The 22,467-nt window shown below is 45.0% G+C and overlaps 1 protein-coding gene across 1 annotated transcript in view; it reads right to left on the minus strand.

The window, feature by feature from the left end:
- LOC146174289 (neprilysin-1-like) overlaps positions 1-22,467 on the minus strand; it is a 96,324-nt gene that overhangs the window by 32,641 nt on the left and 41,216 nt on the right. The window contains exons 7-12 of the mRNA XM_084585369.1: positions 19,081-19,340; positions 17,040-17,190; positions 9,518-9,595; positions 9,315-9,427; positions 969-1,024; positions 531-582 (exon numbers count right to left, since the gene is read on the minus strand). Coding sequence (XP_084441495.1) covers positions 531-582; positions 969-1,024; positions 9,315-9,427; positions 9,518-9,595; positions 17,040-17,190; positions 19,081-19,340 — 710 coding nt within the window. The remainder of the gene's footprint in view (positions 1-530; positions 583-968; positions 1,025-9,314; positions 9,428-9,517; positions 9,596-17,039; positions 17,191-19,080; positions 19,341-22,467) is intronic.

A 22,467-nucleotide genomic window follows, 5' to 3' on the forward strand; every position in this document is an offset into this window, starting at 1 on the left:
GGTTAGTCATAGCTCTTCATTCTCATGGGTAGCCATAGTTATAGTTAGTCAATGTCTTAATCATATTCATCGTTAGTCATGGTTAGTGTCTGATGTCATAATGGCTCTATGTAGACGGTACCACTGAAAGTCCAGACACATCTGAACATCCCAGGCTTTGCCATAGTAACAATGGTGGTGACAGTGCATTCCCAGCAGGGAAATGCTATCGTATTGGCACATATAAGTGGCTTCAGTGCCCCAAGGTTCTTTTAACACCGAGAAAGACGTACAAGGTGCCCTCAATATGTATTTATTTAGCTTGCTGCACTGTCACATTTGTACCTCTTCTTTTTTCTCATGTTCAGATGTAACTGATCAGTGTCTAGCATCTTGATGATGTGGCTAAAAGTAGGTTGTTACGTGCTATATGCCTTATTTGTTTTACGGATTGGTATGAAAGTTCAATGATTGCCCATGTGCGGCATGAAAAAAAAACAATGTTCTAGAAAGCACATATGTCAACTGTTTTGAATAAGTCGGTCACTTACGCGGGTAGTCCCGCCCTATAGAAGGCATCTCGCAGAATTCCAGCTGGAAAGTCTAGAATAAAAAGAATGCTTTGTGTTCATCACTATTGCTTATAGCTACCTCTTTATTTAGAAGGGTATTTATTATGAAAAATATTTAATTTTAAATGTATTTCTATGCAGTAGGAACTTTTCAAGAGTCTTTTCGCTATTCTCATTGCATTATTTACATTATTGCCACTTTCAAAACAATGCAGGTGTTATCAATTTTTCCCCTTTTCATAATGTTGGAATAACGATTCTGTTCTCTGTAAAAGCTTCAGCCTGACTGCTGAAAAGGTGCTGTATACATTTTCTCAATTCATTTCACAGTACGGCTGTTCATTATAATGTGGAAGAAGTTGGTATTCAAACCTCATCTAAGCCACTGTATGCATTTTTAATTGTAAATATATTCACCCATTTCATTCTTTCCGAAGCTGTAGTACGCGTTCACAATTGCAGGCCCCGGCCACCTGCACGAACAGTCCAACAGCGTAAAGGTTAGTTTGAGCACAAGAAAAATATTTCTCAAAAGATAAATGCAAGGCTACATCAAGTTGGTTCTGAGTTGGTTTCATCAAGTTTATGAAAAAAAAGGGAAGACGCATTGAGAAAGTGCGAAAGCTTATACATTTTGTCCTTCCCTGTAAATGCATTGAAGTGAGGACTTATACAATGTGCCCACTTAAGTAGCACAGAATATGGAACCACCTAGAACCTATATGGGCGGTTTGGCCTAGGAAAGTTGGTATAATACCCAGAGAGCCCCTTTTAAGGGTCAAGCGGGCAACCCCTCATTGGGCTTGCCCCTGAGTATTCATTTTGGGCCGCATATAGGCGTGGAAAGGGCTAATTGAGCACATTTTCCACCACAGGCCCTCAAGGGACCCTCAAGGGGAAGTTTAGGGCAGATGCATGTGGGCCTTATGTGGAAAAAGCCTGGGACAACCTAAACAGGGCTTACAACTGAAAAGCCCAATCTGTACCGCATTGGCGCTGGCGGAGTTAAAAACGGGTATGGGCGCACCTTGCTCACATGGTTCCATTGTGCGGTCCCCGAGGGAAATTCTGACAGAAGTGTGGGTTTTATGCAGCAAAAACCTGCTCCCCAACCCAAACCTCGATAGGTTTCGTATGGGTTTTAGCGGGGCTAAATATCGGTCATGCCTGGTTGCTTCCAAAATCTGTCTATTGGAGGGCACTCTAGGGCAGACACAAAGCACAAGCATTTGGGCCTTAAAGGGAAGTTCAAACAGATTTCGCTCCAAATATTCCCTGCGCAGTATGTTATATCTTTATGTCCCTTCAAAGATGTTAAAAATGACAGAAATAAACGCAAACAGCAGTTTTTGACAAAACAAAGGGCATCAGAGTGTCCGCCTACCAAGCAAACACCGCTGTTGCCCGTAAATGACCGGGCCCATTATGCCGTAACTCTCGGTATCTCCGGCCGGCGACGGCGTTGTTGCTTCGTGCGTGTTTCTTCAGGTGATTTGAAAGCTTACTTTAAAGTGTTATTGATTATTCTAGCAATCACAATAGCTTACACACCATACGAATACGAGCAAACAGCAGTTTCAAAAAACGCCGCTACGAACGACGCCGTCAAGCACGTCGACAGCGCAAACGATGTTGCCAGATTTTCGCGAGTCGGAATTCGGCACTCGAGTGCGAAAAGCCCACGAGCTGGCCCGCTTTGACAACTGCCCTAGTCCGCAGCGTGTTTATGCCAACTTCAATTATCACAAGTAGTACAGAACGACTGAATAAGAGAAAACAAACGCCACCGATGATCTGTCAATCGCAAAACGCGATATTGAATGAAACAAGCGTGCAAATCGCACTGTCGACCTTATCAGCCTGCTTTCTGAGATTGACATCCGATACATCTGTTCCTCAGTTCCGGCAGCAATGAGGGCAAGCCCGCGACGCGTTTTTAACATCGATTTCGGCTTTTCTTTTTAAAATAATCGGAAACAAATTGCCACAGATGATTTATAAAGCCCATTCTTTCCAACCGCTGAATTTCATGCAATTTTAAAATCGTTTCAGCCTCCGTTTAAGCAGATAAAAGATGGGCTAATACAAATGGGGCTGCTCTCTCAAAAGCCTAATATGTCCCACATGGGCCACGGCGGGGCTGAAAAACAAGTATGCTGCACATTGTCCACACGGACCTCTTTTGGGATACATGCGGGCAAACGTAACATATTTAAGGATCTATGTGGTGCAAAACATTGGACCACGCTTAAGCTCTCCTTTGTAATGCGATCCAAAAGGCTTAGAAGACGATGGATGGATGTGTAAGGCTTTGAATAGGGCAGCGGCGGTAATTGCTTCTTTTAAATATTTCACATAACAGTTCTAAGCACAGTTATACCGTTAATTAGGAATATATGATTTTGGCAAGGCAACTATACCAATTATGTATTATTGCCAGAAATTATAAAGCAATAACTTTTCAGCATTAAAAGTTTTTATTGGACTGCCTCCGACTCTTCCCTGCACCATTACGATTGAACACACTGCGGGATCATAAAATTTTCAAACCAACATTTGTGGGGCAGAGCGGGCCAGCCCTTATTAGTACAGTGTTAAAACAAGCTTTTGTTATGTTGCTCAGTATATAATACAGGGTAAATAAATAGGGCATTAAGTATCACAATTGATGATTAGTGGCGCTTAGACAGCTCCAAAAATGTCAACTTCCACCAAGGGGGGCAACACATTGGCCAGGTTAAATTAAGCCGGCCCTCGAGAACCCGCATCAATACCTTTCGGGTATTGGAGGATTTAAATGACCTGAGCATTGGAACATTCATTAACCAGTACAAAATGAGGCCCCATTCGTGATTTCAGTACGCATTCCACATTCGTCTAACCGGGCCGAATAGTGGCAGCCCTCTTTGGGCTGCATAAGGGGGCCGCCCAGGCGCGGTATTCGTTGCAAATCTCTCATGGGGCCAGCAAGGAATGCCCGCATGGGCTGCCCACATGCGTCGATTACGGCCACTTTTCCTCGTCCACTTTGTGCTACTTGGGCGCATATAAATATTAATTTAACATCTTATGTTTTATGCTTCCAACCCTTCTCCTTTTTCCATATTCACAACGACATTGTCAATCTAGCACCTCTCGGATGTGGCTGAAAGCAGGTTGTTTTATTATATGTCTGTCTTCTGTGTTTAGTTTTCTAATCAAATTTTACAACAATTATCCATGTCAAATTTTGACGCATCCGTGTGCGGCAGCAAAATGAGGTACCATGCACAGTAAAAGCAGAAACAGGATAATGCAAAACGTATATGGTTAAATGGCTGCTTGCGCATTGTAGAATGCTGTCGAATTTCATTTTTCCCATCCACCGAGACTGAAGCCAGTATTTAATGCATAGAGGTCCAGTAGACCGCTTTGCTAACAATAAATAAGGGTAGATCCTTTATTCAGACCAGGGGGACCACCTAAGTTCTAGAGCCAAGCAGTAACTCAATTTTTCCCCAGAACATGTAATACTTATCCTCCTCCTCTGTAAAAGCAGAAACAAGATAATTTGCAAACACTATAAGGTTAGATGGTCGCTCGCACATACTGGAATTCTCAAGAATTTCGTTTTTCCATCCACCGAGACTGAAGCCCCTATTTAATGCATAGAGGTCTGGCAGACCATTTTGCTATCAATAAATATGGGTGGATCCTTTAGTCACACTAGTGGGACCACTTAGGTTCTAGTGGCAAGCATTAGCTCATCTTTCCCTCAGAAGATGCAATACGTATCCTCCTCCTTCATAAAAGCAGAAACAGGATAATTTGCAAAACATATAAGGTTAGATGGTCGCTTGCACATTTAGAATGCTCAAGAAGTTCTTTTTTTCCACCCACCGAGACTGAAGCCCCTATGTAAATCATAGAGGTTTGGTAGACCGCTTTGCGAACAATAAATAAGGGTGGATACTTTAGTCACTCTAGTGGAACCACTTAGGTTCTAGTGCCAAGCAGTAACTCATCTTTCCCTCAGTACATGCAATACCTATGCTCCTCCTCCGTAAAAGCAGAAACAGGATAATTTGCAAGAACCATAAGGTTATATGGTCGCTTGCCCATTCTAGAATGCTCAACAATTTCGTTTTTCTATCCACCGAGACTGAAGCCCTATTTAATGCATAGAGGTCTGGCAGACCATTTTGCTATCAATAAATAAGGGTGGATACTTTAGTCACACTAGTGGGGCCACTTAGGTTCTAGTGCCAACAGTAACTCATCTTTCCCTCACAACATGCAATACTTATCCTCCTCCTCCCATCTAGCTTTATGCCACTCCCTGCTATGCTTTGCTTTCCTTGAAATGAAACTGGTTACCCTTTGTGAAGAACGGTTATCCTCTATGCTCTACATGTCCTGCCCTTGCCCATTTCTTCCTCTCGCTTATCTCATTAGACCCGTCGTACACCCACATAAATATACTAAACTTGGCCACTGCCGCTATTGAAAGCATGCGAATAAGCATATTTGATATAATGCTGCAAAACTTTACTCAGCGGATGCGTCTCTCTGTCGTCGTCTATGCGCATTTAAAAGCCTTTACGGTATTAGGGCTTTACAACGTTCATAGCCAATACAACCTATTCTTGCGTACTCAGTACGTAACGGGGGCGTTTATTTGTCGTCTAAAGCGCTGCAAGTCCCCCAAGGAACACCAGCACACACCACTGTGGCTTCTGTTTCTTCTTCTTCTCCGCAGCTTCTTCCTTTCTGACGCCCCGAAGCACGCGACAATTCCCCCCTCGCAGACGAAGCCCCAGGGCAAGCAGTTTAATAAGGTACCGGGAATGGAACCTTTTTAGCCGAGCCACATGCAACACCTGAGTCCGGCGTGAGCATCGGCCACTTTCGGTGCGGCGTGAAATTACATAGTTCACGTCACTCAGGCGCTCCAAAACGACAAAAGGGCCGCTATAGCGAAACAGCAGCTTTTGGGCTAAACCACGCTTGCGCAGCGGCGTCCACAGCAATACTAAATCACCGGGCACATAAGAGACATGTGGGCGTCGGTTGTCATAACGCTCCTTCGAACGTTCCTGTGAGTCCAGGATGCGGAGGCGGGTAATGCGGCGAACTTCTTCTGCTCGACATAAAGTGGTGGCGATAGAAAGCTCGTTGTGGAGGGAGAAAGGAAGGATGGTATCAAGACAGATGCGGGGAGCTCGAGCATACAGGAGGTAAAATGGACTGTAGCCAGTCGTCTCATGCTGTGCAGTATTATACGCGTATGTAATGAAAGGGAAGATATCATCCCAGTTCTTGTGATCAGAGTCCACGTACATTGCCAACATAGTGGTCAGAGTGCGGTTGTTCCGTTCAGCAAGTCCATTCGATTGCGCGTGATACGGCGTTGTATGACGGTAATCGCAGGTGCATAGACGAATTAGTTATTCGATAACTTCAGCTGTAAACTGGCGCCCACGGTCACTGATCAGAACTCGAGGAGGGTCATGGCGCAGGACGAGAAATCGCAGAAGAAACTGAGATACTTCGTAAGCAGTGGCTAAGGGTATTGCGGCTGTTTCTGAATATCAAATGAGATGGTCTACACATACCACTATCCATCGGTTACCGTTCGAAGATCACAGAAAAGTACCCAAGAGATCGATGCCCACCTGCTCAAAGGGTGCAGTCGGAGCCCCAATATGGTACAGCGGTCCCGGTGGATGGGAAGTAGGGAGCTTGTACTGCTGGCACTTGACACAACTAGCTACCTAGCGCTGAATGGCTTGACGCATTTTGGGCCAGAAAAAGCGCATTTTGGGCCCGCAAAAGGTGCCATGACGCTAGATGAACACTGCGCCAAGGCCCACGCCACTAGCATCGGTGTGAACTTCGATGGGGGCAGAAGGACAGAAGTGACGTAGGATAGGTCCTGATGTCAGGAGGAATTTGAGGTGGCGGAAGGCAGAGTCGCAGTCAGTAGCCCAATTGATTGTGCATCTTTGTGCAAAAGGCACGTGAGCGGGTACGCGATGTGAGCGAATCTGGGCACAAAACGACGAAAATGGGAACACAGTCCTAAAAACCTCCGAAGCTGCTTCACTGATTTCGGTGCTGTAAAGCTGGTTACAGCCGCAATCTTCTGAGGATCCGGCCGAACACCATCCTTATTGACTAAGTGGCCAAGAACAATTGTTTGGCACTCGCCAAATTGGCACTTCTTAGAGTTGAGGATGCTCTCTCAATGCAATCAAGAACGATGGCAAGGCGGCTATTGTGTTCCTGAAAGGTCTTGCCGAAGATCACAACATCGTCCAAATGGCACAAACATATTTTCCACTTGAGTCCGAGCAGAATGGTGTCCATGAATCGTTCGAGCGTGGCAGGCGCATTGCACAATCCAAAGGGCAATGCGTTGAACTCATAGAGACCATCGGGTGTCACAAATGCCGTCTTTTCTTTTTCGCTTTGGTTCATCGGTATCTGCCAGTACCCCGATCTCAAGTCTACCGAAGATAAGTATGACGCCGAATGAAGACAGTCGATTGCATCGTCAATACGTGGAAGCGGATATACATCTTTTTTGGTAGCAGCGTTAAGGCGACGATAGTCCACACAGAAACGCCATGTGCTGTCTTTCTTTTTAACGAGAATAACTGGAGCCGCCCAGGGACTTGAAGATTCCTAGATAACGCCACGTTGGAGCATGTCATGAACTTGTTTGTCTGTAAGCTGACGTTCGGTCGGGGACACACGATAGGGCTTCTGTCTGTTCGGGCGAGAGATTCCAGTTTCAATCGAATGATGGATGCGAGAATTTGGAATCGGTGGCTGATGATCTTTGGCGAAGTCGAAAACCGAAACATGCTTGGAAAGCAGGTCAGTCAAAATTTGGCGCTCTTGTGCTCCCAAAGATGTGTTTATCATTGCCTGTATTCGAGACTCTGCAGAATGGGATGTTTTCTCTTTAGGAGCATGGTTACTTAATGCCGCCACGTAATTCGACACACCTTCCTCGTAATCAGCGAGCCTCATGACACGAGGCAACGCGGCTGGCTCCTCTGAATAGTTTACAATCCACAGCAAGGTGTGGCCTCTGGTGACTGAAACTATGCAACGAGGCACCAAGACACTCTTCTTTTCACAGGCCAGTGTTGTAGGCTCCATTACGGCGTCGAAATCCTCGCATAAATTCGTAAATGAAATAACTTTAATCAATTCTCCGGACATCGCAGGTACAACTATATCTTCAGACAGAAATGCTCCTAATCGATTTTGAATGCTAAACTCGTAACAGAGACTGTTGCTCCAGTGTCAATTAGTGCCATAGTGTGGATGCCGTCAATGGATACTTCGAGTTTGTTCTTTAACATAAACACAGGCAGAGGTATTGGGAATGTTGATTTTCCGGCGACTTCACCCCCATGGGCCGCGTCTTCTAGTTTCCCAAAGGGGAAGAACGGCGCCGAGGAGACGGTGATTGTCGCTGTCTTTGGGTTGGCGGCATCAAGCTGCGGTTTGAAGCAGGCGATCCGCTTCGCATCTGTGCCGGGCTGCATGTATCCAGAGCCGGTGTCGGATAAAATTCTGTGTCGAAATCATCAGAAACGTTGGGCAGCAGGCGATGATCTTGTGGTAGCAGGCCCCGCCGACGGCAATACCGGGAGATGTGTCCGGTCATATCACAGCTATAACACACAGATGGCTGGCGCCACCGGTCAGAGGGGGGAAGTGTCACGAGCTTCGGGGCGTCAGAAAAGAAGAAGCTGCGGGGAAGAAGAAACAGAAGCCACAGTGGTGTGTGCTGTGTTCCTTGCGGGACTTGCAGCGCGCAACCGTCATACTGGTGTTCGGCCCGGCACGCAGAATCTTTGTCACGCAGTAATTCTCGCACGATCCGGCGTATCAGATCAGCCATGGACTCCGGAGCACTGACATCAACGCTCTGTTTCTTCTTCCCCGCAGCTTCTTCTTCTTTTCTGACGCCCCGACGCACGTCACAATATTATTCGTGCGGATAGGTTGAAGCAATCACTGATATATTATTCGCTGAACTCGCTACCATGATTACTGCGCTGTGCGAGAAAGGAGTGTGGGGCAAAGTTCGTCTGACTTGGTCCTAGGTACACCGTTGTAGAGATTCAACTGCTTTTCGTTGGCAGGAGCTTTAATGCGACAGTGTTAGGCAGGTAGGGAGACGGAAACATCGACATCGTTCTCGTCGTGAGCGCCGTCCATTTAGCACGCGTAAAAAAAAAAACTCTCTCTTTGCGTATCTTCACGTGACCAACTCATGCTCGCGACACCGGCGGCGACTCCTGTGCGGTCGAGGCGGCAGTCAGCAATGCGGTCTCTGGGCTCAGCCTTTCTGCTGATTGAAACGCAGTGCCTTCGCACCCTCTGTTTGAAATAATCTACAAACAGATTCACGTCACTGTCTCAGTTGATTGCATGAGAAGCAAGTGGTAGTGAACGGCAACGAAACAGCCACGACTGTGTTCTTAACGCTTTCATTTTTCACTCAAGGTGGAGCTAAAGCGTCTCCTAATATTTAGATCCGTTTTCCGTTTTCAGCCTTTATTGTCACAATCACTAACAATGCGCTAGGAAACTGCACGGCTGTTCGTATTTCGTTTGGAAAGCCTAAACAACCATTTCAGACATTCATGAGGACGTAAGCACAATATGGAAAGAGGGGAATGATAATAAGGTGCACGCAACGGCTAGTATGCATACCATTTGCTGCTACTACTGAAAACAGTTTGCTGTATTCATACTTACATTGTGGTTTTGTTGGGAGTGCTACGAAGCAGAAGGAGTTCCTGTATGGCTGAATTCTTCCAGTACTTTGCCATCATTCGTGCGAACGGTTCCCTCGGGTGGATCGGTTCAACCTTCAGCGAACAATCATAGCAACAAAGATAAGTTGGCTTCTCTTGGCTTGGGAAGGCGAAGAGGTAAAAAGAAAGAGAGGAACCACTTACGAATCTGAATCGGCTTTCCATGTATGCATTGTCGTATATCCAGTTAGGATAACCTATCTTGTTGGTCATATTGGACAACTGTGCGGAAGATCGAATGAAACGCATCTCTTTTATAGACGTTTTAGACATTTTCTGCGCCATTCTAGAGAACCTGTCTAAGAGTTGCTTCCTGACGACAATCTAATTCTCTGAGATTCAAAGCATGAAGAGGAATTTAATAAGACAAAATAGTTTCTCTATTCATGCAGTCTACTCACCCATTATATTTACGCAGTATCGCTAATGATAGCTCAATTCATCATCTTATAGTCTGTACTGTTCTTTGTCTCAGATTATAAAAGACCGAACTACTCCATCGATGGCTTACATTTTACTTACAAAAACAGCCGGGAAGGGTTGTAATTAATTTGAAAAAGGTGGCCTAATCATGGGTATAACAGTTTAGCGTGAATATATAAGGCGTACACTGCCCAGCTGATGCGGAAAGCCACAAAGCCGGTTGCCGGGCAGCATCCGTCGACGGAGCATCACAGACGCCGTGATACCTCAGACGATCGTCACGATAGAGAGCAGCACGAAGTTGATTTGGCGAGCAGGAGAGCACGGAAGTGGCATCAAGTCGGTACTGAAACGGATTAAGGTTCTTCATGCGCTGCTAGATAACTAAGGCCGGCAAAGTTTTACCATTCAGAGCAATAAATTTAAACGCCGAACCAAATCATGCCTGACCGTGTCAATTCAGCTATCGCTAAACACTCTAAGTAAATCTGGTTTGAATCCCAGCAATTTCGTTTTATTTCATGGGTGCACGACTTCGAGGCTTGCGTCTATACTTTCACAGCATTTCTTTGGCTGATTTTGCATGACTGGCTACCAACATCTAGCTGTTGAAGTGGTAGTGCCTGCCATTCACGACCAAGATTTTGTATGCTTAATATTTATGCACGCATCGACATGCTGTACTCAAATACGCGCTGTTCTAGTTGCCCAAAACACCACGACGTCGTGATGGTACCAACGACAGGGTTGTCTGTAGCAGTTACTGGCTGAACGACGCTCGAGTCTACTGGCAAGCAGTAGCGGAACTCCTAGACGCGTTTCCATTACCACAGGTACGACTTGCGGTAATGGAACGTGGCCTGCTGCGTGCCAGCTGGGGGAACGCAAATTACAACACAGCCTGAAGTATTGCCCTGTATACACTGAGCCAATGGTATTCATAAAGGGAACTAGGCACCTTAGCACCTTACCAGTATCACCTAATTCTGAAGGAGTACTTGCCGTATTTTCAATTTTGTATCAGGTGTCCGGGCATACTTATTGTTTTTGTGTATTGTGTGTTTTGCTGTCTCTCATATACGGCTAGAATTCCAGTTCCAGTTTTGCGTATTAAGAAAACTTAGCAGCGAAGCGTCAGCCGATAAATTCTTCGTTAGCGCCCTTGAGAATATCAAACAAGCCTACATTTCAACATTGCTCGCCTTATTCAAAATCACAAGGACTGCGAGAAACATAAACAGATTTTTAATGCAAGCATTTAATAATAAAGGAAAGCTAGAGATTCTCTCCAATAGACTAACTCATATTATGAATCGGCATCGAACGCTACTGCTGCAATTGCCAAAGCTATCTTACAGGTCATAATTCTTACGCCAAAAGCGCTTTTCCAGATAATGGATCAAAAATAATACACCTTATTGGTTCCTTCCAGTAACTGTCAAATATTCTCAGACATATATAGAACAAAGCTAGGGAACATAGAACTCGACGTCCTCCTCCGTCCCGTCGTGCATGGTCACTCAAACATGAATTTTTCAGCTCCTTAAGTAACGTTACGTAATAAGTGTGCGTTTGATGCATTTAACGGAGCGAAGCAACGTCATTCGTGAGCACGTCTTGAAAATATGTGCCTCTCAGCATGATATATTAAGTAATATTGGCGGCTACTCTCATATGCTAATAGATGCTAATATTCGATATTATTATTAGGTCTTTCCTACTTACAGCTGTTGCTTGATTTTTGATATAAAATAATTGGCACTGTTTCAAATTAAAAAAATGATAGTAGACATGCCTGAACAAAGCATATTGAAATATGCTAAAACGTCTAGGTTTTCTCCTTCAGACATTCGGAAACAGGAGATATTAATGTAAAGAACACATATTGAAATGTGTGGCTTATAATCGCGTTTGCATCTTTGAGAGGAGATATTTTTATCAACTTGATTTACTTTCTCTTCAAACTATTTTTACTTTATAGCAGGGCTGGGACACTTCTGTAGCGACAAATACAAATATCCTACGTCAGCCTATGCCTGCTTCGCAAAGAACTGCGTTTTTTGGTTTGGTTCCATCCTTCAAGACTAGATAAAGGGCCAAAATGTGCGTTTACGTCCCTAAAGTGTTTAATGATTTGACAGATGAATGCATTTCTCTTAATTCTGGGTCTGAATTGAAGCACTTATCATACATGCTATAACATTTTATTAATCCCAAGGTTCTCATATAGCGTACATGCCAAAAGTTCCCATTACCGTTCCTTGATTTCGTTTCTGTGTTATGTGCAACCCAATTGCAGGTAATTATTTTTTACGTTTCTTTGTTGGTAGTTTAAATTATACTTATATATTGTATCCGCATCGCCTAGCTAACGATTGTGGCGCCACCTCACACAATCAACTATTCGCTTAGATGAACTTGGTTTGCTGTTTTAACTCACAGGTGTGTAATACAGGTTAATATTATTAATTTCAATAAAATGCAAATCTAATCACAGCAAATTTTACCCCTTACACTTATACTAGACTTAAGCTACCCAAAGATGACAGACTTGAACTATTGGTAAAGAAAATGTACAATTATTCCTATCCAATCACACTCAACAAAAGCTCCTAAACGACATAACGCTTCGTGCCATCGTAGGCGACATAAGCTAAACAAAGATATATCATGGCCTGTCTCGAAGGTTTGGTCTTGAGGCTGGGTCATGGTGCAAGATATAGAGGTGGGGGCACAGCGGGCCGCGTCGCGGAAAGATCAAGTCCCCTAGTTCGTCTAAGCCCTATGAAATGGCATTTCGCTCAACGGCCAGTGACGTAGTGGGAGGTTATGCTTTTGTATGGGTAATATGCGCTTCTTGAGGCCCATTTTATTTTCAACTCTGAGCGATTATGCGAGGAAAGCCTTTTTGCCACGTTATATTTGTCTAAGTTTATAATTAGGTGCAGTTTGGGAATCAGTAGCTTCATCCACTCTTATATAAGGGCGTAGAAGGCGAACAATTTTTCGCGCGCAATTCGAACCTGCTGTACGAATAAGTTGCGGCACGTTTACAACAAAGCTTTAAGTACAACTGGTTGCATTTGTTCTTTGACGTTGCCTTTTTGGTTCGAGCGCCAGTGTGCCAGCTCATCTGTTCGCCCTCTCCACGCGCACTCGCTTGATCCCTAGTTCTCCTCGCTACTTTATTACTTTATCCTTCCTTAATTAAAGTTCTCCAACTGAGTTCTGCAAGCTCCCCACTCCAACTGCCTCCTCCCATATTTCACATGCTCTATATCATTTTTTTGCTTCTTGTTTCCTTTTTCTCTTTATTTCTTTTATCCTCATGATCCAGATCACAATACAGAGAGGAAGAGAATTTCAAAAATATTAAAAAGAACACCAAGCATAATTTGTACAATACAAAACAATATAGGTAAAAATTATGGTTAACGTTTTTCTTAAGCCTACATTAGAGGTTTGATAAACAATAATGTGATGGGGTGAAGAAAAACAGCGCGAAAACGAAGACGAGACCACACAACACAACTAGCCCGCCAGAATGCTCTCTTGAATGTGATGGGGTGCAATAAAGCAGCATAACTTGTGCCCAATCAGTTAATGGGCACAAATATTACTCAGAATTTACGGACTCTTTAGAGCGAATGGGATGCTTGATGCTGCGTAAAAATTCGGGTAAGGAATTCCAATAATTACAGGTCCTTCAAAATTATGATTGGGCACAGTTCAGTTCAGTCGTTCAGTCGTGTCCGACTCTTCGTGACCCTATTGACCATGTCACGCCACGCTTTCCGGTCTCTCACTATCTTCCTGACATCACATAACTTCATCTGCAGTGCCTCGAGGATGCCATCTAACCATCGCGTTCGCTGCCTACCCCTTCTCCGACGACCCTCAACCTTTCCCAACGTCAAATCTTTCTCCAGCGACTCCTCTCTTCTCATCAGATGACCAAAGTAGCTGAGCTTTAACTTTAGAATTTGACCCTCCAATGAGCAGTAAGGGTTTATGGTCGACAATATTGACTGATTTGATCTTCTGGCAGTCCAAGGAACTCTCAAGAGTCTTCGCCAGCACCACAATTCAAAGGCGTCAATTCTTCGGCGGTCAGCCTTTTTCACAGTCCAACTCTCGCATCCATACATCACAACTGGAAAAACCATAGCACGAGTTATACGGATCTTGGTTGGCAGACTAATGGCTCTGCTCTTTACTAGGCGGTCAAGGCTAACCATTGCTCTCTTTCCCAGAAGCAGGCGTCTCCTAATTTCATGGCTGCAGTCTCCTTCCGAGGTAATCTTGGAGCCCAAGAAGAGAAAATCTGTCACAGCTTCCACTTCTTGTCCCTTGATGCTCCAGGACTTGATAGGGCAAGACGCCATGATTTTTTTCTTTTTAATGTTCAGTTTAAGCCCAAACTTCTCACTCTCTTCTTGTACGCGCATCAGAAGTCTCTTGAGTTCAGCTTCACTTTCTGTCATTAAAGTGGTATCATCCGCATATCTAAGGTTGTTGATATGTTTTCCAGCAATCTTCACTCCAGCTGAAGACTCGTCCAGGCCGGCCTTCCTCATGATGCACTCTGCATATAGATTAAATAGGCAGGGCGACAGTATGTAGCCTTGCCTCACTCCTTTCTCAATCGGAAACCAATCAGTAAGACCATGCCCAGTTCTGACTGTGGTCTCTTGCCCTTCATACAGGTTCCTTCATACAGGGCACCGTATTTCAATGACGCACTGATATTTTTGTTCGAGGTTATGGCGATAATTAATGAAGTGTGGTGGTTTCAGTACGCACGGACCATGCACTGTGCCTATTTCATTGAAACCAATTTTAGAGAGTCAAGTTTTCTTTACCCAATTCCCGCTTTCGCACCGTCACCATAGACCAAGATGCTATTCGCCGACGGCTTATGACGGCGGCAGCCCAGCCGGTGATTTTGGCAGTGTGTGTAGTCTTATTGCCATGAGCTGTATGTCAGCAATCGTGGCATGATGTGTAAAGGGGACATGGCGGGCTCAATTTGTCAAGCGTTTTGGGGATCGGGAGTCATTCGTGCAGTCGGAGTTCGTGCAAACATTGGTGGCACTTGGGCATGATTGAGACAACAAAGCCTTGGATCCGACAGCATTTGTTCCCTTTTCGTACACGTAACCTGTCCATACTTTTGTTCATTTGCTTATCCCATTCGCTGATTCAGTCGTTTGGGCGTTAGTGATTTGTGTCAAGCCGTAGGGAGCGCTAAGGTCCTCCTTTTCACCTCATCGAACGCGGGGATTGATTTCTCTGCCCTGTTTACGCTATTTAAAGTGAGGAAACTGCGCTTCCCAAGCGCCTTCGATTGAATAATCATGGCTCACCGGTTGAGTGATATGTTGTTCATTCTACCGCATTTTAATATAAAGTGCAACTTCAGCCTTTTCTTCGCTGCGTTGTTAGGATGTAAATTTCGTCAAAAGTATTCGCAAGCCAATAAATTATTCTCGACTTCACTTCTGCACTTAAGAATAAAGTGCTACGGTAATGCTTATGGATAAGACGGAGAAACAGTTGGGACCGCACAAACGACATGCGCGGGAGAAACGCGCTGCGCGATATCCGCTGGTTCCTATCGCAATGGCGTCTTTCGTGTGTGTGTGTTTTTTCTTTCGGCGAAGATTCATCGTTACTTCGATACTGAGGCTGCGATCAGCGGTCCGGTTCGGAGGAGCTTGGCTGGTACTTTTCTGGTAACTTTCGCCCAAGGCCTCGTCCGTGCTGTCTCCCTATCTAAACCTTCTTACGCCATGGACTAGGTTGAAAATAAAAGATAAGGATCAACAAGAGACTCGACGTTTTCACAGCGTAGAGATGAATCTATATAAACATAATTGATCTACCCTCCGGGGTCATTATAGCCACACACTTCGGACGAGGCACGCACAAATATGAGCATAGATACGGGAACTGCAAGTTGTTTCAGACAGACAATTTTTTTAATAAGTTAGTTCCATATTAAGCGCACGGGCCTCTTGGACTGAAGCCAAGTCTTAGCATGTCTTTTGCCTCACCAGCGTACAATATATCAGCGACCATCAAGCATTACGCATAAAAACGGCTCTGCTATTAATGCCAGAAGCACATTAACATGATTGTCGGTTACACCAGTTTCAAGGTTGCCTTTCTCAGAGAGTGTACAATTTTGAAGCGATTTAAAAAACCTATTCCGAAAAAAAAATTCGTTGACATGATATTCAATTCAGTTTCGTTACGCACTTCTTTATTCTGTCCTGTTGCATCCCTTTTAACCCCCTCCTCGGTAGGTATATACTGTTGGATAACCGGAATAAGTATTAGCGAGAGGTCCAGAACAGTTTCTTGGACTGATTGCCTTGCGCAGCAAGTAAGTGGAGGTAATAATGGAAAGCACATGGTTATCATGGGCGTTGATGCAATCATTACGTGGCGAGTGTTGGCCCGATTCTGGGAGGGCCCCGGCACCTATTTCACTCCCCTTTGTATATATTCCCGTTCGTAGACTACAAAGTGAAACGACGGATATTGCTTCAAAACATGTAAGCCTGCAAAATAGTTGTAACATCGGCGCACCAAGCTGCACATTAAATGATAAGAGCATACATCGGGTTTTCTTCTCCGAATGTCTGAATATTTTACCTTTTGCAGTGCTTCATCCCTTGTTTTTGTATCCATCCATGTATCAAAACAAAGCGATTGTCTGAAGGTATTGGTAATATTTCTGAGCATAATTTCAACCTAAAAAGATAGTTAACTCATTACTAACTGAGATGTGAGCGGGGCTGTATTATAAACATATCTAGGCAAGCTTTAAATTAATAGCTAGAAGACATAAACTGAAAAGACAATTTTTTAGTCTATCATTTTACAGGGTGATCTTTTTGTCTCGGCGTTTACATGTATTTTGCTTAAAAAAAAAGTAGGGCAGTCGAGCATTTTTAAACTTCCCTTTACTGCTATGTCACATGTGCAACTTTTTTTGGTAGCCCAATTGGACACATTTGCAAGACTTTCGGTGTCATACCGTGCAAATCGCGAAAATTTAGGCACTGTAACAGCGTACTGGAGGGGAAGCGATTAAATGAGTGCAACAATCATACTGCACACAAACACTTAAATGCAGGCACATTCCATTTCGAATTACAACTTTCTGTATTTTGGTGCTCAGGCTACCGCTTCACGTCACCTCTGTAGAAGGATATGAACCCAAAGGAAGACTTACGTCATTTTTAGCTTCGGCGGCGAAGTTCTTGCGCACGTACAATTCACCGACCACGAACGGCATAAGACCAGCCACTTTTCCGAGACAGTACTGCCAACGTGGCCTTGGCGCCTTTATGCCGAAAGCCACCGCCATTAGTTCTTGATAGGCTCTGGCAAACCGTATGGATGTAATGAGCCCCAAATTGCACACTCTTCTCCACGCGACAAAATTGTAGAGGTCCGTTCTAGAAAGAGAAAATGCTGCTCATTGAGGAAATAAGTTACTCAAGGACGCGTGAGGATGTTAAAGAGTTCACTCACAGACTATGAGTTTCCAAAAATTGGATCGTTGCTTCAAAATAATTCATTCCAAACATCGCAACATGTTCAGTTTTGTTAATAGTTATGTTTGCGAGAGAAAACTCGTAGTTGAAGCTGGCCAGGATTGGAAGCTAAATGGAAATGAAAACGTTGGCATGGCAATTTCGCTGAAATACAATATATATTTGTTATTTTGCTATTTTGCAGTGTCTCGAAGGTTTTGAATGTACACAGTAAGCAACTTTACATTCGGGATATACATGGCGCTCCGAGTGTTGCGCTCACCCGAGTTTTCTCCGAGCTTGAACGACAGTAGTCAGTGCACAAAGAGAGCGTGGAAAGCTCGAACTCATCATATAAAATAAATGCCGAGATAAAGCATCCGGACAACACCCTGCGCGTGCAGCTTCCTCGTTTCAAGCATAGCAGCCTGAGCAATTCAAATCGCAAGAGTCGTCAGTTGTTACCGTTGTTGCCTATGTAACATCGCAAATCACAATGTCGCGACTTACCCACCATCTACCTACACACTCGGCTAAAGTCCCTTCTAACATCCGTTTCGGGTTCGTCGAGTAAGTTTCACCTCATCGGTGATTATCTGTCTATACACGCTCGAAGCAAACATTGTACTTGAACTGTATTTTCGGCCAAACCTTTTCCTTCCCTCCAATTATTTTAAAGGTAACGAAAAATATTAAAATTTTTAGGATGTAAAGAGCCTTTACTCCTTAATACAAGAACATTTAGGAGAATCACGCAGCGTGAAAAAATACTAAACGGGGACACATCCTTTCGTGGCTTCCAACAGTGAGACTCAGCTTAGAGGTGGGCAATTCGAACGTGCCGAACCAACCAAGAATTGTGCACGATTAGAAGCCTGAAGTAATGCTCTACCACTCCTGTTTGCTGCGTTCGTTTAAGTAAACTTTGAGAGTCGTGTACATTCTGAATTAGTTCATTTTATTGCCGATGCTCTAAACAGCCCCTCAGATCATAATGTAGGACCGATGCGCGTTCTATAGAGGCAAACCAAACCAACAGCATATCACGGCCCCGTTAGCAACGGCATTATATATTGGAAATAAGTGCACAAAACAGCACGATACACGGTCTGTCAAGAAAAGGCTTGCTGGCTAAACAATGCGCACGTTCTGGAACTACTCACACAAGAGTTCAGCTGCTAGAAACGTTTATAAATGCTGTCGCTTACAGTACGTGCTTGTCGAAGATTTTTATAATTAAGCCGATTTTGTAGTCTTAGCTGCGATGCCGAATAACATAAATATTTTTCGCAATAAAGTACTAGCGCCATCCATCGGTGTTAATGTGGGGAGACATCAACCAAACGGCAACTACAATATTGCGCTGAGCTTAACGTACCGCCTCTGAAGGCACAACTATGTATGCTGATGACTGTGACGTGTTGTGTCCATAGACAGCTGTAGCATCTTTCCTTTGGGCAGTGCGTGCTCGAAAGCTTCGCTTCGTCGTCATTTTGTGCTCTTTGCTCCTTTGGGTGAAGTGCCTGCAGCTCTTCGCTCTATGCTACATGCTTCCAATGGATGTTATAGCGCTGGTTTTCTGCTGCAGTCCTAGACAACAAAACAGCGTCAGTAAAAGCTTCGCGTTTCTTGCACGTTGGTACCCACATGAACACTGTACTAGAGAAAGCAGGCGCAGCGTTAACCGGTCGCTGGCAGTGGCTACACTACATGCTGCGTCCCAAGCGCCCGGCTTACCGATCCTCCTTCTTGAAGAGTACTACCGGAAAGGCCCATGGGCTATTGAAGGTCTGAATACCTTCACTTTTGAGCACTGTGTCCACCTGCTCTTCAATAACTGGGCGTTCGTCGGCGAAAACGCGACATGGGCGCTGACGCAGAGCAGCATGGGCACCGGTGTCAATGTGGCGCTCGACAGTGGACGTGCGTTCCAAAATAGGTTGGTAGCAATGGAAAGAGGCACGTAAACCTTCAAGGAGCGCAAGAAACTGGTTTCGCTGTGGTGAAGGAAAGGAGAAATCAATAGAGCAAAGAAGATCTGGCGACGATGCAGCAGGCGCTTAAGTAGGTGGCTGAGAACGCTCATGTCGAGCGGAGGTGATCCTCTGGTGTCGTCGTCGGTATAGAAAATTAAAATTTAGGAGCTAGACAATACCGACGAATTTCGCGCGGGGAAAAGAGTATGGGCTTGAAAACGGGTTCAAAACCCATAATGAGGTGAGGCAAACAATTATGGTGAGCACATCATAGGTCAGAGGCAGACAGTGGCGGGGAAGAAATTATTAGGCGGTGTGAAGATTACGCTTTGATCGTAAATAGAGTGACAGGTGAGAGATGAAATCATAAATCAGCACGCAGGAACTTTAGCACTGTCGGCGACAAGAAGTTTCACAGAACCAAAGGCATCAAAAAGCTCAGTGTCCGGCACGGGACTGCAACGCACAGAGCGCCATTTGACCACGGGTACAATCTATTAATGCCTCGCGAAGCGATAGGATGTCCCAGCCCAAGATGATAGCATGTGAAAATGATGGCAAAATTATGAATTCGATTGTATACAAAATATCTTTGATGAGTACTCGAGCAGTACAAGCAGCTGACTACTGAATGAGATGCGCACTCGCACTTCGTAACGACAGGTCGGAAAGGGGCGTTTTCAAGTTCCTCAAAATGGAGCAAAGGGCTGCAGCCATTAGAGATACCATCCATAAAAACTTCAGTTAATTTAGCTGTAGATACCTGAGGCCCTTTAAATTTCTAGAAAAGCGCAGTTCTGGCCTGAGGTACTCTGGCGCCTAATTTTTTTTCTTGGGTGGCTGAGGGACGGCGACGCAGCAGAGAACACCGACGCGGCGGAGGTGCACGGCGACCAGAGGCAATGTGCTTAGGAGACGCAATGCCCTTGCGACGGTTCGGCAAGAGAACAGTACTGGCGCTGGTTCCAGTAGCCGGAAACGTCGGCAAGCGGGCGAGAAACGTATATGTGTCGACGTCAGTTTCGTACCACATGAACTGGGAAGCCGCAAAAGTGTGCCAAGACTTCGCCATTTGAGCAGGCGGTCGAACACATTATGCGGGTTCTCTAGCGGGGGCAGGAGGCTGAACATAGGCAGGTGGTCGAGGCGGAGCCTATGAAGGTGGTGATTGGGCAGCAACGGCTGCATATGTCAACAGGGCAATGACAGGCATGCGTTGAGGGGCTGGAAGAAGAGCTTCAGCGACCTACTCCTGAATACTCTGGCGCAGACTGGGAGCTAGTGTGATGAAAACTATTCATAAAGGGAAATAAGGGACAGCTGTCGAGCAACTCCAAGAAAATATCTCTTGATATGCGGCAAGAGCGCAGACTGTTCGCTTGCGTCTGTAAGGCCAGCAAGCACCTCAGTGCGTGGTGTGTTCGCAAGGCAGGGCTCCCTGCTTCCATAGATCATGAAAACTTTGACATAGTGTGATAACCTCTGCGACGGCACGCAGGTCTCGCTCTAGTAACATCTGAAAGACGTCTTCGCCGATTCCTTTCAGATTGTGCTTGATCATGCGGGCTTCCGATTTCTGCGCATTCAGAAGCTAGCACAAGTCAATGACATTCTTTGTGTAACTGGCAAAATTCTCGCCAACCTGCTGAGAGCACGCACGCGAGCGCTGTTCAGGGCGAAGATTTCTTACAGCTGGACGCCCGAAAGCATGAGAGAACTGGCTTTGAAAGCGGATCATTATGGAATATCCGCTTGATATTTTCGAAACCATGAATTTTCTATGCCAGTGAAAGAAAATTGCACTGTTCATCTCGGCTTCCGCGTTCCATTTGTTAAAAGCGCTCACCCGCTCATAGGATGTGAGCCAATCCTGAACGTGATGAACGTCAATGCCGCTGAGGATGGCGAGGTCTCGGTGGCGGATGGAGCCGGGGCAAATTACGGCTGAGCCAACTTATACGCTTGGTGGTCTTAATGCCTCGCAGGAGGTGGTATAACGTGAGACTGCGCAGTTCCAGGGCCAGAGGAGGGATCTTAACCGGCACCGGCGCCAAAGGTAAGGTGGGGACTTATTTCTATAAGGCTTGATAACTGGAGAAGGCGTAACGGCAGTCACCGATCAGCAAGACCAGCCATGCACGCGAACTAGGCGAAGACCACGCGGCTCGAGCGCAAGCCCCGTCTTCTTTACGTTACGAATTAATCAGCATAGCGTGTTGCATTTACTGGGCCTGAACCTGTGCATGCCCGGCACATTCTGAATTGCAGTGTAAAATACGATGCACTGAACATAGAAGGTGAATAAAATAACTTTCAGCTGAAATTTTTTACCTTCTATCTTACTCCCTGAATGCAGACTTCTGAACCCGAGCAAACTGACCCGATTACGGCCGCGGTGGCCTCGCTCCAAGGAAGACAAAATACAAGTCGTATCTCTCCTGTGCAATATGGCACTGCATGTTAACGCTGTTGGAGAGTCGACATTATTCCGGAGTGTTCCATGCCGACAGCTTCTGCAGTCCATGTCGCGTTCACACTTTAAACCCACTTCATCATACCCGCATTTTTGTATGAAAATATATGGCTACTCTACATTTCTTCAGGGACCCTTGCACAGCACTAAGCGTCCTGGTTAATAATTTGTTTTTAGTTTTCTACTCTCGTATGTTTTTAAGCCGCATGTGCATTCAGCAATTTCACTTTTCCTCCGTTAGCTTTCAATGGTCAATCTCGATAACTTAACATATTTAGAATTAATTAGCAGTAAGCCCACATGAGTGCGCAATATTCATCAATGTTCAGCATGGCCGTTTTCGGCATAACTGTTGTTGGCCTGTGTGAGCTGTTTCGAAATTCATCGCCCGCGGTTAAGATCTAATGAGCTGGATCTAGCCCGATAAGACCCAACGCGCCTTTGATACTCTGCGCGGTTCCTAAAGAAAAGCTACTAATTTCTAGGAAGTAGTTGGTGGCGCCTAAATCCCAAATTTTCCTATATGTTTTCGGCGCATCAGCAAAAGAAGTATAGCGAAGGAACCGATTATGAGAGTATACAAATGGTTTACGATGCCATGCGCCGTTATATCCATGCTTGCGTTGTCTTCGGAAAGGTTTCATTTCAGGCTAAAGCAGCGTTCAGACGCTTTTC

This window comes from Amblyomma maculatum, chromosome 11 (assembly GCF_055883805.1).
Source record: "Amblyomma maculatum isolate TAMU_Amacu chromosome 11, ASM5588380v1, whole genome shotgun sequence".
Lineage (NCBI taxonomy): Eukaryota > Metazoa > Arthropoda > Arachnida > Ixodida > Ixodidae > Amblyomma > Amblyomma maculatum.